Source organism: Sander vitreus, chromosome 23 (assembly GCF_031162955.1).
Source record: "Sander vitreus isolate 19-12246 chromosome 23, sanVit1, whole genome shotgun sequence".
In the NCBI taxonomy this organism is placed as follows: Eukaryota; Metazoa; Chordata; class Actinopteri; order Perciformes; family Percidae; genus Sander; species Sander vitreus.
In genome coordinates this window covers 14,197,766-14,214,480 of record NC_135877.1, presented here as the reverse complement: position 1 = coordinate 14,214,480, position 16,715 = coordinate 14,197,766, and the positions used below count along the sequence as shown (strand labels likewise).

Genomic DNA, 16,715 nt, shown 5'->3' with positions numbered 1-16,715 from the left:
AGAAGCACTTTGTCTCGGCGGAGGGGAGTTGACAGGCGAAAGAGAGGGATGTAGAGGGAGACTGAATTGGACTGGCCCGGTTCACTTGCACCGCAGACCCCGCAGAAGGACGAGGACAGGAGTCCCGAGGAGAGGACCGAAAGGCGGGAGAAAGAGCATCAACTTGGACCGGATCGGGGACCCTCGGGGACCCTCGGAGGATTGGGATACAGAGGGGCACCACTGGGCGGGGAGGGGGCCCGCATGCATCCTCACGATCAGGCTGTTATGATGGTGGTGATGCACCGAGAACAGAGCAGAGGATTCCTGCAGAACCCGACACATTGCACCACAACCCCGCAACCCAGTGTGACCTTCTGCAGGGTTAGACGCTTCTGCTTTTCTTCTCACCATCATAGCCTCATCAACACAAAACCGGATTTCCAAACCAAAGCTTGACCCAAGCAACCGGGTAACGTTAACAGTGTACCCTGCAAGCTCCACTCATTCTCCACCCCGTTTTCGGGGTGAGACGGGGATTCGAATCTCGACGGAGAGATTAGCTTTGAACCGAGGCTGCCTTTTACAGCACTGGATGTTTTGAGCCGTGCAACAGATAAGAGGAGGAAAGATGTTGGTGCGATGCTACCGGGGAAAGCTGTCGGTGTGGGCCGCTCTGTGCGTGCTGGTGCTCTGCTGGTTTTACATTTTCCCCGGCTACAGACTCCCCCGCGATAAAGAAATAGTTGAGGAGGTGCTGAGGCAGGGGGAAGTATGGCAGAAGAACCAGACGGGCATTGATGTATACAGGTTAGTCTCAGGTCTCACATGTCTTTCCATTTGTTTAAAAAGGTGTTTCCCAAAGTGCGGCCCGCGGTCCCCCCAGATTTCCCTTTTTGCCGCTGATTGTTTTACCCTGTATCCACTACAGAGCGTACATGGGGTTCTCTTTGAGTGCCTGTGACCTCCTTTGTCTTCATTTCATTTGGAGTCCCATATGGGCATAATGTCATTATGATTAAACTGTAATATATACCGAAATGGAAAGTAGTTTATATTAGTATTGCATAAAATCCAGCAATTCTGCACAAAAAAACTGTAATTCTACAAAAAAAAACATTCTTAGGTTTGAATCTGTCAAAACTGTAAATATATCCTACAGAAATATTACAACTGCAAAACCACAGGAGATACAAACATCATAAACACTACTTATTTACAGTAACATTAGTAGCCTACCACAGACACTGTGTGGGTCTTTCATTTAGACTAGACTAGATTTTAAAAGCAAACCAGATCAACAGGGCATGTTAGTCACCCTGTGGCAGCCTTGTTTAAATCTCAGTCAGTTGAGAATATGTGCAGACAATTCTCCAAGGCAAAGGCGATAAGGATACTCAGAGAAGGTGACACCTCCCGAGCAGCAGACGGGGCCTACAGGGAGGATGTGACGCTCACTTGGGGCTGTAGCTTTAAAGCCATGGAGCTTTTTAAAGACCTCTGTTTGGTAAAGTTTTTCCCAACGGATTATTTGAATTTATCAGTTGAAAGAGTGAAAAAGCTGAGGACAGTCCCCACTTTTGAACATCCATTTCATGTTATTGAATCTTGATATCCTTAAAACTCCAGGCGTATATAACCTAAATAATGTGAATATTTCCTCTGATGTACAGCACTTGACCTCACACACTGGTTCTTTGTCTTGTCATATTAACACACATCCTACTCTGGCTGTCTCTTGGCAAATAATCAAGCAATTGTTGTAGCCTGTCTTTTATCAGAATCCCAGCTGTCCTGTTGAATCCAATTTGTGTCTAAGTGTCCAGATATCGCCAGACTTTATTATTCCCCACATCCTCTCTGCACAGGAAGTTGCTGACAGAGTGCTGCGATCCGCGGAGGATGTTTGCAGTGACCAAGGAGAACTCGCCGATGGGCAAGGTCCTGTGGTACGATGGCGAGTTTTACCACTCGCACACCGTCAACAATGAGACTTACCCACTCTTTGTGAAGGTATGTTACATAGCTGGAGGAGGATGTGACTCAAGTATTTCCCTCCCAAGTTATTTCCCATTTCTTTTCCATGTCGAGAATGTAGAATTGTGCAAACATGGACAGTGTTTCCCACAGGTTAGAAAGCAATTTGTGGCGCGGGGGTGGGGTGTTATGGGGAGGGTGGCTTGAGCAGCACTGGTTGAAGCCTGAAAATATTGTAAACAAATGAATAACATAACTAATTACACTGGTCGGACTGTTCAGCTCTGTTTCAGACTGATACCTCGGTTCAGGCTGGTCCTCATCCTCAGCACGTGCCTTTTTCAGTCACGGAAAATACTTTTCAATACTCATCTGGATTGAAGCAGCAAACATTCAGTGTAAGAGTAAAAAAATGACAACATTATATATAATAAGTTTATTTGATTCACACAGCTGCTACATATAGTGTTTTGACCTCAACAACCCAACTGCATTTTACCGCAAACTTCCAACTAGTTAACTTTCTAAAGCAGGCGCAATCGCTTGTTTGCTGAGAGTCGGGTCGGGACTCCAACATTAACACACTAACAACATTGTATTCAGAATATAAAATATTTTTATAGCACTTTTTAATGTGTGATTGTGTAAAGGTGTTCACGAGATACCAACCTTTCGTGAACTTCTCAATTTTGCCAGCCATCTTCTCTCGTTTTCATGGAGACAGACGCTGTGTGCACGGAGGGGCTGTGTGTGTGTGTGTGTGTGTGTGTGTGTGTGTGTGTGTGTGTGTGTGTGTGTAGCCTATGTGAGAGAGACGTGAGTGACCGAGAGACGGAGGAGAGCAGGGAAAGGAAATGCAGCTGAACGAATACGCTGCACGTTTTAAATAGCGTTAAAAAAAAATATATAATATGTAAAACGTAATATGTGGCGGCCGATGTTGATTGTGTGGCGCACCGCCACAAATTAGTCTATGTGTGGGAAACACTGATGGACCTAGAGTGTGTATTTATGCCTCTGTGGATGTGTATCTGTATCCATATAAGGGCTATTTTTACATAGCTTCATGCTTGTGTGTGGGTGCGCATGTGGATGAGGGTGTTTGTGCCTGGAAAAAGGAGTAAATGAGAACCTTTGGTGTAAGTGCTGTTGCCGTGGTTTTGTATCCAGGGGCAATACACCTCACTAATAATGAAGATTGGATCCCTATTACTGATGCCACAGATTTGTGGTCTAATATCCTGGTTGGTAAATGCGATGAATATGTGACCCTAATTTGCAGGCGTGAGCTGGGCATGTTCATTCATGAGGGATGGGGGAGGTGAGGGCGAATAAATGAAGAAATGAGAATATAAAGCGAGAGTGGCCGAGCTGAACCACAGTGTGGGTGTGGGTGCATGAACGTACTGCAATGGGTTTTAAATGTTTTTTCCACACTGTTTTATTGCTGATAAGTGTTTATGCTGTGAAATCAGAATACATTAGTTCAGCCAAATTAGAGCTAATACAATGTGTTAATTCATTGATTATTCAATCGAGAAGATTAAGATTAGATTAAAAACTATTTTGATCATTTTTCAAGCAATAATGCCAAATATTTGTTCTCAAATGTGAAGATGTGGTTCTTTTCTCTGTTTTTTATGATTTGTAAACTAAATATTTGGGGAATTTGGACTGCTGGTTGGACAAAACAAGCATTTTGAAGACATCACCTTTTTTTCATCTTTACTGTTTTATGACATTTTATTGACAAAAGCGTTTAATTGATTAATAGAGAAAATAATCAACACATTCATTTGCCCATGAAAATTATCTTTAATTGTGGCCCTAATCCATATTACACACAATAAAACATTTGAAAACATTTACATTTGAAAAGCTCAACAGCATTGTGTCTTCCCAGAAGTAATGTCCTGGTTTATTAATCTACATTATTATGGGTGCTGGTAGACTCTATGAAACAGATATGTCAAATCCTCATTAAATGAATCCGAACATATTTGTATGGCTTGACCCCACTAGAGAAAAGCAGGATGATGATGCGTTTTATTGTAATTTGGGCGAACTGAGCCTTTAAAATGAATCATAAAAAGGTATCCTTAACTAGTTTTATGCAGGACATCACTTTCCTTTCATTCCTTGTTCACACACAGGTTGAGTTATGTAAGCTAATCTTTTCACTGTGTTAAGTCACTACTCTGTCACTGGGATGTAGCTGGTTTTTTATTGTTTTACACTCCAGTGCATCACCCTGCCCAAGGTTAGCGTGACACCCGGCTGCATTGTCCATCTTAGTGCTTGTGTGAGTGTCCATCTAACGATTGCATGGCCTATTTTTGGAGGTGTGGTTTCACTTCCTCTACAAGCCTATATTGTGGCCAGTTGTACGTGTGCTTTTAGATAACTAGTAGTTAGGTGGGATGGACAAAGCACAAGCTCACACACACACATTCTCTGCCTTTTTAACTACCAGTGCTATGATTGCAGGTTTAACCACAGACAACCAGCCACACTATGCCAAGCTGGCAACAGCTACAGTATCTGGGCATCTGCCAGGGAATGTGCCAATTAGGGCTTTGACAGTTAATTGCTGGTTAGTTCAATGGCTCAAACAGAGCATCCATACATACAGTTCACTGGACTGTACAGTAGATTCCTATGATCTCTTCTTTTCTTTTCAGCATCCTAAAATGTTTGACAATTACACATACAAATCTGTAAGGAAGTACAACATATTGTTGTTCATCTACAAAATATGGCAGCTCATTCGCATGCACACTGAGGATCTGCTTTTCTCTCATTATGAAAGTGACACTGAAAACTAAACTATATGTCAAAACAATAGCTGGTTCCAGCTTCTCAAATGTGAGATTTGCTGCTTTTCTCTGTTTTATATCATGGTAACTTGAATATCTTTTAACTTTGGGCTGTTGGTCAGACTGTCAGAAAAAATATGAATTATAATAGGGTACTGTTTCACCAATTCCTGGCATGTTATGGACTAATACATTTATTGAAGGAATAATCAACATATTGAAATTAAATTAAAAATGATTGTTAGTTGCAGCCCTACATTAAAATGAACAACCCAAACCAAAATCGGTCAAGATTTTGGATTAATAACTTTCCAGAAATAGCTGGACCACGTGCTACTGTAATAAGTGTCCCCCTTTCAAATGTTCAGCCCAACTTGCTGGTTCCCCTCCCCTGCTTGATGTGCTGTTAGCAGGACATTGTCCTCTGACTCAACCCCCTGTCACGCTCTAAAAGAGACCCTGAGGCAAGGAGATGTGTGTGTACGTTTTTGTGTGTGTGTGTGTGTGTGTGTGTGTGTGTGTGTGTGTGTGTGTGTGTGTGTGTGTGTGTGTGTGTGTGTGTGTGTGTGTGTGTGTGTGTGTGTGTGTATGTATGTATGTATTCTCAAGTGTGTGCACTCCAAGGGGAATAATGAGCACAATTGTTTCCGCCATCCCGCGTAATCCATGCCTCTGACTTAAATGCAGCCAAGGCAAAAAGAAAGGACATCTTTGGCCCTTGCCTCATGAAGTGGTATTTCACTGTTCTCTGTAACAACTTTAATACTATCCTATACAAGGCTTCAATTGAGATGATGATAGGGCAGTGATTCCCACCCCAGGAGTTACTTGTACTTCTGCAGTTGCCAGGTTGTGTGCTAGAGAGATTGTGAAGTGGCTCAACTAATTACAATTTTTTTTAAAGTACTATACAGTATATCCACATATTAAGTCAGGTGTGACACCTGAACACCACATCTTGCGAGTGAGTGTGTAAAAAGTAGTTAGCAAGCTAGTAGAGAAGTCATAACAGTTAGCTAAACATGATGAAAAAACTTTTCTGTTAGTTAAAAGTAATAAATAAAAAGTTCAACTATTTAGCCAAAAGTATAGGAAATTAAGTAATATATAAACAGTTGAAATAGTTAGCTAAAAGTAATGGATAAAAACAGTTCCATTCTCTAAAAGTAATGGAAAAGCAGTTAATGGTTAAATAATGTGTAATTTAAAAGCAATTTAATTGAACACCTTTGGCAGGTTGTACAAAGGGGTGCTTAAGTTCAGGCTGCGGTGGTATGTTAGATAAAAAAGTTTTAGGACCAGGCACAAACACTGTGCAGAGACAAAGGAAGTGACATTTACCAGACCATAGATTTTATTATCGCAGGGTAGAAGAAGAGTTATCGATTGTGTTTGTTTCCATCTTTGACATTTGTTTTCTCTGAGAAATACTGTGGGTACATTTAGCTTTAAGTTCACATCTATGGTGCACATGTCTTAAGTTAGTCTTGGAACATTGCAATATGCAGATCCAGTTCATTTGTTTTTGTTTACAGGCGTGAGGAAAATGTTTTTTTGCATGGCAGTACATCCTTTTCTTTGCTGATATGTCTATTGTCTGTTTTTCATTTGAAAATGTACTATGTATAAATATAGACTTTGCTCTTGATGCATATCCCAGAAACGGAATCTAATTCATAAACTGAATGACTTTGACTCACTTCCTTGCTTCATATCTCGATGCTGGTTTGTCTGTCAGCACAAGAGGCTGTGAAGGGAAATTAGCAGTAGGCCAAGGTCCTGTGCATAGCTGAACACAGGGTGACTATTTTTGTGCATGTGTGTACGTGGCTTTGTCTGTTAATGTCCAGGTGCTTGTGTGTACGCTAACAGAGCTGCATGTTTCCTTCTGCCCAGGGCAACCCTCTGCAGCTGCCCCTGAAGAAGTGTGCGGTGGTGGGCAACGGTGGCATTCTCCGACACAGCAAATGTGGACAGGACATTGACCAGGCCGACTTCATCATGCGGTGAGACACAAGGCACTCTGCGGGGCTGTTAGTGCAGGCGTGTGCATTGTATATGACTTCTTCACTGCTCCTCCAAATGTGAATCGCCCTTGCCCAAGAGAGTAGCCAATTACCCTCAGCCATAAGTGAAAATGAGTGCTGGTGTCAACTGTAGGCAAGAGAGAGAAAGACAGAGACAAAAAAAATGGGTCACAGCGAGGGCAAGAGAGAAAAAGAGGTTAGGCATGAGTCAGCGACTATGAAAACACTAAGATGAGGGAGGCGATGAGCAGAAATGCATTAAGCAGAATAAAACTGGTGAAGCAAAATAAAAGAACACTTACTGAAAGTAAGAAGAAAAAAATAATATGGAGCCACAGATAGCTGGAAGATGCAGACAATATGCTGTCTGTTCTGCCATGAAGATCAGTTTTATTTTACAGCCGTCTCAGTCACAAGGCACAACATGCATAATACTACTCCTGTAATATTTAAACAAGCTCACTTCATTATAGTTTATAACAGATCTTTTTGACAGCAGCCATGGAGGAAATCTGACCTTAAAACTGCTCAATCTGCCAAACGGCCTGAACACGCCAGATGTCCATCTGATCGTCCGAGAGCAAGAATGTTGAATGTTACAAAATGAATGAGGGATCGTGCCAGAACTGGACTTCCCATCACAACCTTAGCAGGCAGACGGTTACTTTGCATTACCAGCAACAGCAATTTCCACCTCTAGACCCTCTGAGGTCTATTATTTTCAATAAGTGCAATGCACTCTAAGCCTAACAAGTCCCAACCCATCTGGTAACACTAAATTCTAGGAGCGTCTAGGTAGCCGAGTGGTCACAGCGCATGCCATTTAACCGCAACGTTCAGGGTTTGTTTTAACCAACAAACCAACAGAATTCCGTTTTGGGGTCAAATATTTGATACGCTGAGTCTGAAATGGACTGTTTGAATAAGATAATTTTACCAGCCAGTCAACATCACTACTAAGTAGTAAGTACTGCCTGGTAGAGATAAGAAAATGGCTGTTCATCATATATACTGATTTCTGCCAAACTGTGACGTAGCACTTGTAGGCCCCATCTACACATGAATCGACAGTAGTGGTTCAGGCACCCAGATTGAACTGACGGCGATGGCCAGAAAAATGAAAATTGAAAGAACGAGTCAATGTAGGAAACACTACAGCAAGGACACAATGGCAGTATTTAACATTCACAAAAAACAAAGAATCCTTTCCAGCTGTCCTTTATTTCCTCCTTTCCATCTGCTGATCATAAACAGCTCTGATGTGATTAACCACATATGAGACTTGCAGGAGGTAATTATTCCATAATTGTTGTAATTTACTCTACTAAACACATTATCTTGCAAACACGAAATGTATGTTTAGGACGGTAATGTCGTTGTCAATTTAAATTACCATTATTACTGAAGCTGAGACACTGTTTGTTGGTGACAGAGAGAAACTTGTCTGTCAAATATCTGAATATGTTTAACTAGTCATCACTGAAAAACAGGGTGTAAGTACAAAGGGACAATGTCACTCCAGTTATTAAATATGTAAAATATGGCAACCATGCTGCCAGCGTTGTTGTGCAACCACTTCTCAGCCATGTCATTCCACTTTTAATATCTCTCCTACTGTTGCTGCCTGTAGTATTCAGGACTGCCTGAGTCATTACGACTGCGCACAGAGAGACAAAAACAACAAAAGTTTCACTAGAATTACTAGGAGTTTTGGCCAAGAGTATGTTACCACGTGAGTGACTGAAACAAACTGGCACTGGCTATCTGGATCTCAGGAGTACTTGTGCTGGGGCTTGATTAGGACATCGCTTGCAGCTGCGCTGGAGAGCCAGGTGCCCTGGTGAAAACTACGCCTGCACACACACTCCCACAAACACACACACACACAGAACACCAAAAAAAGGAAACACTAATGCATGAGTCACAATAGGCCGTGACAATATATTGCTATACATGGTTTTCATCAACAAAGTCAAGCAGTCAGATATACAGTAAATGAACTCCCCTTTTCATTGTATCTGCTCTTAAAAAAAGACACTTCCTGAATGTAGCGGAGTTTGAACACAACAGACAAAAGGCAAACAAACAAAAACGATTTGAAAATCAACAAGTAACATCAGTAGGCAATAATCGATGCAATGATTCATTTCAACACCCCTAGTGTGAACTGTTAAATATACCGTGTGTGTTTTGTTCATTTAGGTGCAACCTTCCACCGCTTTCAAAGGAATATGTGGATGATGTGGGAACCAGAACACACCTGGTTACAGCCAACCCCAGCATCATAGAGAAAAGGTAAACAGTCAGAATCAATTCTGTTCTCAAACAAAACACTCATCAGTTGTGCAGAGATATTGATAACTTACAGAACAGAGGACATTAAAGGTGCAGTAGGTATGTCTTATAAAACTAACTTTCTGTCATATTTGCTGAAACTGACCCTATATTCCAGTAGAACTACATGAAGCAGGTCATTAAAAGAAAGCTGGCTCCTCTGGCACCACCTACAGCCTGTAGTGTGATTTGCAAAAATCCACAGCTCCCTGTTCAGATGCACCAATCAGGGCCAGGGGGGGTGTCTAACTGTGTGTCAATCACTGCTCGTGCACACTCATTCATTCTCCCTTGTGGAGGGAGGGGCTTAGGAGACCGTTTGGGCTTTAGCAGAAAGGGGGGAGGGACTGAGAAGTTGTCGATGTTCCAGTTGTTTGGCTAAGTCCTGGATCTTCACAATCCTACCTACAGCACCTTTAATGTACAGAGTAAGTTTGAGCATACTAGAGCAGGGTTTTTCCTGACTCAGAATGGGGGGGGTAATTACGCACAACAGTAAGCTTTGGTTTGCGTACAGTAAAGGCAGTGAGTCTGTGTTACCTTATTTGAAAGATATCTATGCATTTTCCTGTTATTTCTGATAATTTGATAAACAAAGATGTCTATTACGCTTGAGTAAATGAAACCCCAATCAACAAACCTGCTTAAGAAAAATAATTAGTATTTAAATACCACCGTTAAAATCACCGGGAGAGTCCGACCCAGCCAGACTCTGGAAGGTAAAACTGAGATTAGCGCTCCTGTTCAAGTTTATGCTCTGCTTTTCAACTGTTGTTTGGTAAATTGCTCTTAAACACAGTCGAAGAGGATTTGAATTGCTATTTCTTCTCTCAATTCTTAGCATTTTGGCACTGATTTTCCTTTGGTGCTGACTGAAACCTCTTTGGGGGGTGCCAAAATTTCACTCTATGCAGGAAAAACCCTGCTCCAGCGTACATAGCTAATGAGTTATGTTGTGGAATCAGTGTGGTGATTTGAGGAGATGTACTGTGAGGTAGTGGGCAAGTGGCAGGATCCCCCATAGTGTTCCTGTGGTGTTACACAGGAAATCTGTTTCCTTTTTTTTTAGACAGGCAGGAAAGGAAAAGGGGAGCACACAGCTCTACAGATGAGTCGGCCAGACACAACATATAGCATAACTCCCATTCTTTCTCTTTATCACTCTGTCTCTCAGATTTCAGAACCTTCTGTGGTCAAGAAAAGCTTTTGTGGAACGTATGAAGGTCTACGGCTCCAGCTACATCTACATGCCAGCGTTCTCTATGAAGCCTGGCACTGACCCGTCACTGCGGGCGTATTACGCCCTGGCGGACACCTCCTCCAACCTCACCATGCTCTTTGCCAACCCCGAATTCCTGCGCACGGTGGGAAAATTCTGGAAAGCCCGCGCCGTGCACGCCAAGCGCCTCTCCACGGGGCTCTTCCTGGTCAGCTTGGCCTTGGGGCTGTGCGAGGAAGTGACGGCCTACGGCTTCTGGCCGTTTTCCGTCGGCCTGGATGAGCAACCGGTCAGCCACCATTACTACGACAACATCCTGCCCTATAAATGGTTCCACGCCATGCCTGAGGAGTTTGTCCAGCTCTGGCACCTGCACAAAAGCGGCACACTGCGCATGAGAGTGGGACACTGCCCCCCTCAGGAAGGAGGGAGTTAGAGCTTCTTTATGAGTGAAGGGACAGCTGTCAGTTGATGTGTAGCGGGCTACAGGAAGCAGATGAAAAAATTTGGGGTGTTAAGCGGCAGGAAGTTGTTGTCATTACAAAAATGGGTGCAGATAGTTCCTCTGAGGAACCTCGGCACTGCACCTGTGTCCGAACACACTGCTGCTGTACCCCCCCCCTTAGCTTATCCCTAATTATAATGAGAATGTCCTCCACCCAGACCAACAGCATCTGTGACAGAATGCACACTGACACATGCAGCCAAACACACACACACACACACACATTCCCAAAACTTGTCATATCTCCTGACATTGATTGTGTGTGTGCATGGGTGCGTGTTTGTAGAAAGCCTCAGCTGAGACTACTAGGGTGAAAGTGGGTGGAGTTGGATGGGTGGGGGATGTTTTTTAGTTTTTTGTAAGCTGACTACTGTATCTAACTGAACTATGGGGCAGCTGGACCAAACCCCCCTCTGGGTCTTTGTCAAACAGATAAAGAAGGGAGTGGAGGACCAGGGGGAATAATAAAAGGCACTGAAACACTGGCAAAATGCTAGGAACAAGGGAGAGATAATGGTGTCCTGGTACCTATTAGCTTGAATGGGACTGAAATTGAATGGAGGAAAAAAAAGACAGAGTGAAAGAGTGAAAGCTGGCTGGTATTTGTATGAAAGGATTTTTCTCTCTGCTTTTCTTCAACCGAGCGCTTGATTGGCATTCTCTGGTGCCAAATAGAGCTCTGTTCAGAGCAGGAACTATTAGAAATGGAGTCTTAAGTACTGTATACCCCAGAATGTTTAGCCAAGTTGCATTTAAACCCTTCACTGGAAAGGGAAATTGAGTTGTGGTGTCCACGTATTGTTTTTGCAAAATGTGGTTTTCAGGAGTTAATGTGAATCATTTTTTAAAGGTTCATCAGTGGCCCTGAAAAGAAGGGAGAAAGCATTATCAACATTTGTAACCAGTAGGTACCTCACCTCAAAGTGGACATTGTTACCTGACTGTCTATTTATATGATCCACTAAAAACAGGCTTCTTAGGTAAAGAAAAAAAAAGTTGTCTTTTGGTATCCGTACTATACTTGCCAAGTGCCAAGCCAAGGGAACAGTGGTCTCTTTGATACCCACTCTCGCACTGTCCTTGTCCTCTCAAATGGCGAGACACTGATATAAAGTGAGGTAGTGACAGAAAAAGACTTGAGGACTCGATGTCCCAAAATGGCATTTTAACGGCTGGCTTTTTTTTTGTTTAGATGCCGGACACCTGCATCTGAGTACAGAAATAATTTAGCCTCTGTGCTTCTTTTATAATTGTGATTTGTTGTTTTTTTTTGTTTTTTTTGTGCACAAGGGAAAAACAACTCGCTTATGTAGAAGCCAACACGACAGACACTACAGTTGTGTGTTTTTTTTGTACTTGCAGATCTTGCTGATGAAAAACTTGATTTGAAATAATTTCTTTCTTTTAAAATGTTTTATTTAAAGGTGCTCTAAGCGATGTTGGGTGACATCACTTCTTGTTGACGTTCGAAGTAATGTCAAACAAAACGAGGCTAGCTCGCCCCTCCCTCCTCCTCATCCCGTCCCCTCCCTTCCGTTCTTCCGTGCACTAACCCCCCAACCCCCACCCCAAAATCCTTCTTGTCGGTTATTGGCTGGAACGCTGGAACTCTGTTATGTTTCGTGGTGCAGGTTGGCACAGTTTGTTTTTGTTGCTGTTTGTGGAGCCTGGGCTGGCCACAGAGACCATGTTTTTTTTTTTTACAGTGTGTTCAGGGGACAGGCAGCTAGCAGATAGTGAGGAGATGTTTGCTGTATGTGACAAAAAAATGTTGTAGCCTAAAAAACGCGTGACATCGCTTAGAGCACCTTTAAGAGTGATAAATGTGACTGTGCCATATTGTCGATACCGCAACAAAAGGGCTACTCTGCATGGAAAGCGCATGGAGAGTACCGCAATCTTTGAAAATACTACTCAGACTACTCAACGTACAGAACATGTCGATAGTTTAGTGCTTTATGCTTTCATTTTACTGTAAACGGAATAAGGTCCAGTGCCTTTTGAGTTGTATTAAGGCAAGAGGGATCATTCAAACGAGGGATATTTGTAATGCTGACCATGCTCTTAAATGTGTTTTTGATTTTCTTGGATCTGCAGATCAATCGATATGTGATAGTGACCCCTGCTATTGTGTAAAATTAAATCAAAGTGAGCTACATACTGCTGGACAAAGTGAAACAGAATCTAATAGTTTGCAGTCCAAATGCACATGTGGCATTCCGAGACTCGTACCTGATGAACACTAGATTATTTTTTACTTATTGTGATGTTTCTTATTTGCACCTTGTTTATTTTTTCTCTCCTGCCCAGTATTGTGAATGAGTGAGATGTGACAATGTATGAATTTTAAGTAAGCATGATGATTTTTAAATGTGTATGTGCTTTTGGTACACAGATTTTTTTTATCTATTTCCATTACATTCTGATTCGTGCTCTCATTCCATCCTATCTAAATGATAAAAGAAGCTGACATTTCTCATCAAAAGGTAGATGAATCTGTCATGTAAATATTGGTCTGTTTGTGTTATGACCAATTAGTTTTTAGTTCTTAAAGCGTTCTTTAAAAATATACTTTGTTCTGTTCCAAATAAACTGCAGTTGTTGCCAACAGAAAACATCTGAATCGTTGACGCTGTGCTCTTCCTGCTACACAGCTTACATTTGCATATCATGTGCAACAATATTTCAAACTTTATATATTAAAATCACAGGTTTCATATAGAGTGGTTGAACACAAGATGTGCTCTACAGTTGCGTAATCATGTTTGTGTTTTTTTTTTTTTATCCCTTATCGTCAGTATCAAATTTCAGAAAATGTATTGGAATAGTTTACTTATTTAACTTCTAACTTTGACAGTTAGACGAGAAGGTTGATACCACCCTCATGTCCGTTAAAATGTGAAGCTAGCAGCCGGTTAGCTTAGCAGAAAAAAACTGGAAAAGCTCACTAATGATCATGTCATATCTCCTGTGTTAAATCTGTGAGTTTTACCTGGAATTTACAATTAAAGCAAGATGACAGCAGACATTTACTAACCAAAAATGTTTTTTCATGTAGGCTCCAAGGACAACAATCAGCACAGTTTTTGTTCATGATTCACTGATTATATTTCGGGCGGAGAATCTGCCTACAGTGAAACTACCGAGCTCATAGCCTCACTGGGAGCCTCGATCAATCCTTACCGATACCGTGAATAAGTTCAGAACATATAAAGACAGAGCTAGCTGTCTTCCTCTGTTTCCTGTCATTAAGCTAAGCTAACTGGCTGCTTGCTGTTCCTTCATATTTAGCATACAGACATGAAAATCATAATGTCAAACTATTTATTTGAAGCTGACAGCATTAACATGAAGTCTGTGAATCACAAAAAGTGGAACAGGACAGAACGAAATAGAGTATGGCACGTACACAATGGCAGTATTGTGCATTTGGGCAAGCAATTGGTTAGAGTCCGGTCATGGAAAAGGTCACATTTTGGATCCCCGTAGCAAGCCATATTATCGGCTGCAGTGTCCTTAAGCAAGACGCTGATCTCCTACTTGATTATTCTTTCTTTTTTTTTTCTTTCTTTTTTGGGCATTTTCGGCCTTTATTTTTGACAGGACAGATGAAGACATGAAAGGGGAGAGAGAGGGGGAATGACATGCAGCAAAAGGCCGCAGGTCGGAGTCGAACTGGGCCCGCTGCGTCAAGGAGTAAACCTCTATACATGGGCTGGGCTCTACCAACTGAGCTATCTGGGCACCCCCCTACTTGATTATTAATATGAAACCTGCCACTGTGTTTTTGCCAAACGGTTATTTCTGTAGCCTTCTTTCATGATGATAATATCTTCTGCTGTTTGGTGGGAAAACAGCAAGTTCATGCTGATGTCTTAGTGCAGGTTTAACACAGCAGAAAGTCCCAGATGTAGAGCTGTAATCGTTGGGAGCCAAGTTTTTCTGTCATGTCTTCCCCTCCAGAGTGTGAGGACATGCTGTGTCACAAATGACAACCTTAATATAAAGTGGGTCAAATAGTAACTGCAAATACTTTTTGGCATTTGTTTTAATCTGATGGAACTGCTGAATGTTTAGGGAGGGAAAACAAAGCTGTTATGTGAAGGATGTTACGATTATATCTTTAAAATGATTCAGATGTAGTTTTTGTCTGTAAAGAATGAGACAACCCGGGTGAATATTGGTGCAGTCCATGTGTTGCTTTCAGCCCATTCAGTCATGGTTGACTCGGTAGAGGGAGGGGAAGGAGGACAGCGGTGTACATTGCTGTCTTGGAGGTGACAAAATCCTAATTATTTAATCCTACACATAGTGGCTCTCAAAAACTTTAATTAAATCCCATAGTTGAAGATTAGGAATATTTTAGTTCTCTGATTAATAATTGACACCATTTTAGTTGTGGTGATACAGTTAATTAGGTTTAAACAAATACAAATAATCATTTGTAAAGACTGTTTGACTCATTTTTGATCAATAGTGGACCAGAGCACTGAACTCTTTTACATATTTAAATATTTGATGTTTTGCAAAGCTTGGTTATTTTAAACAAGAGATGTAAGTGTGCTTTATTTGCCTTGACTGACTGAATTTGTTACATAAAAAAAACTCCTTGAAGGCATTGCTGTTTGCGCCATACTGACCTCCTCTGCTCATTCATGACATCTGATGTGAACAACCCTGCCTGAGCATGTAAAAAATGAAATCAGAACTGCCGTTCAAAATGGATTTAGCCAATTGTATGTGCCACCTGGATTTACAGTAACTGTGAAGGATACATGCAATCATATCCATATATGAGGCGAGCACTTGTACCCAATAAAAGAAGGAAAATAAAAAATGCTTACAGCTTCGTGGTTTCCTTTCACATGATGTTGGAGTGCTAGATGTTTCATATACTTATCGTTCTGCTTATTTTTTAGGTGATAAGTCTTGTTTTATAGCCAACTATTAATGTGAAACAGAAGACAGAAGTAAAACAGTTGTGGTTGAAATCGAGAAAGACCTTTTTTTGTCATGAGTGAAATGTTTATGGGAAACAAAAAATACTATTTCTAGGCTTTTTCTAGGCCCATTTTTCAGGCCCTTCCCTTTGTGTGGGTGTACAGGAATTTTGCTGCCCACATAGTTTGTTTAGTGGTTATGAATATTTCTGCTCCCAGGGAATGGCTTCAGTGAAACCCTCTGCTTGCCACAGCCCTGTCTGCATGGCCTGTTTTTTTGGGGTCATTCATTTTTTAAAGATGTGTCAGTAGAAGCTACACAGCTGTCTCCCAGGCCCCAGTTCCCCGCTGGACCGTTCAGCTTCACACAGCTGTTTTTTACGATCAAGGCGTGGTGAGATAGCTAAGAGGACGGAGCATATTAAGGATGATAGAGATTTAATTATGCGTGTGTGTGTGTGTGTGTGTGTGTGTGTGTGTGTGTGTGTGTGTGTGGGCTGCTGCATGCAATAAGTCCTGCATTAAAAAGGGACAATTCAACCTTTAGGGAATGGTAATATATTTTCTTTTATTAGACAAGTGCAAGTCTTGAACTGACTGTATGCAGTTTGACAGTGTGGTGAAAGGTGAGATTAACTTGTATGTAGGCATGCCATAAATCCAGACTGAAATATAGACTCAAATATATCAGTGAATATTGGATGGATTGCACAAAACTTTGTATAGACATTAATGTTCCCCAGTGGATGAATCCTAATGACTTTGGGGATCCTCTAGGGCCACCAGCAGGTTGACCGTTTTGCATTTTAGTGAAGTTTTTACTATTTAATGACATTTCATACAGACATTCATGTTCCTGTGTTAGCATTCTAACACACTAGACCTGTAGCAAAAAGACATATGTATTTACACATACTT

The 16,715-nt window shown here is 41.6% G+C and overlaps 1 protein-coding gene across 1 annotated transcript; it reads left to right on the top strand.

Annotated features, from left to right (window-relative positions):
* st8sia1 (ST8 alpha-N-acetyl-neuraminide alpha-2,8-sialyltransferase 1) lies at positions 1-15,678 on the top strand. The gene is made up of 5 exons (XM_078242824.1): positions 1-789; positions 1,848-1,992; positions 6,669-6,778; positions 9,002-9,094; positions 10,308-15,678. Exons 1-5 carry the CDS (start codon positions 611-613, stop codon positions 10,786-10,788), a joined length of 1,008 nt encoding a protein of 335 aa, XP_078098950.1. The 5' UTR covers positions 1-610; the 3' UTR covers positions 10,789-15,678.
* The last annotated feature ends 1,037 nt before the right edge of the window (positions 15,679-16,715 follow it).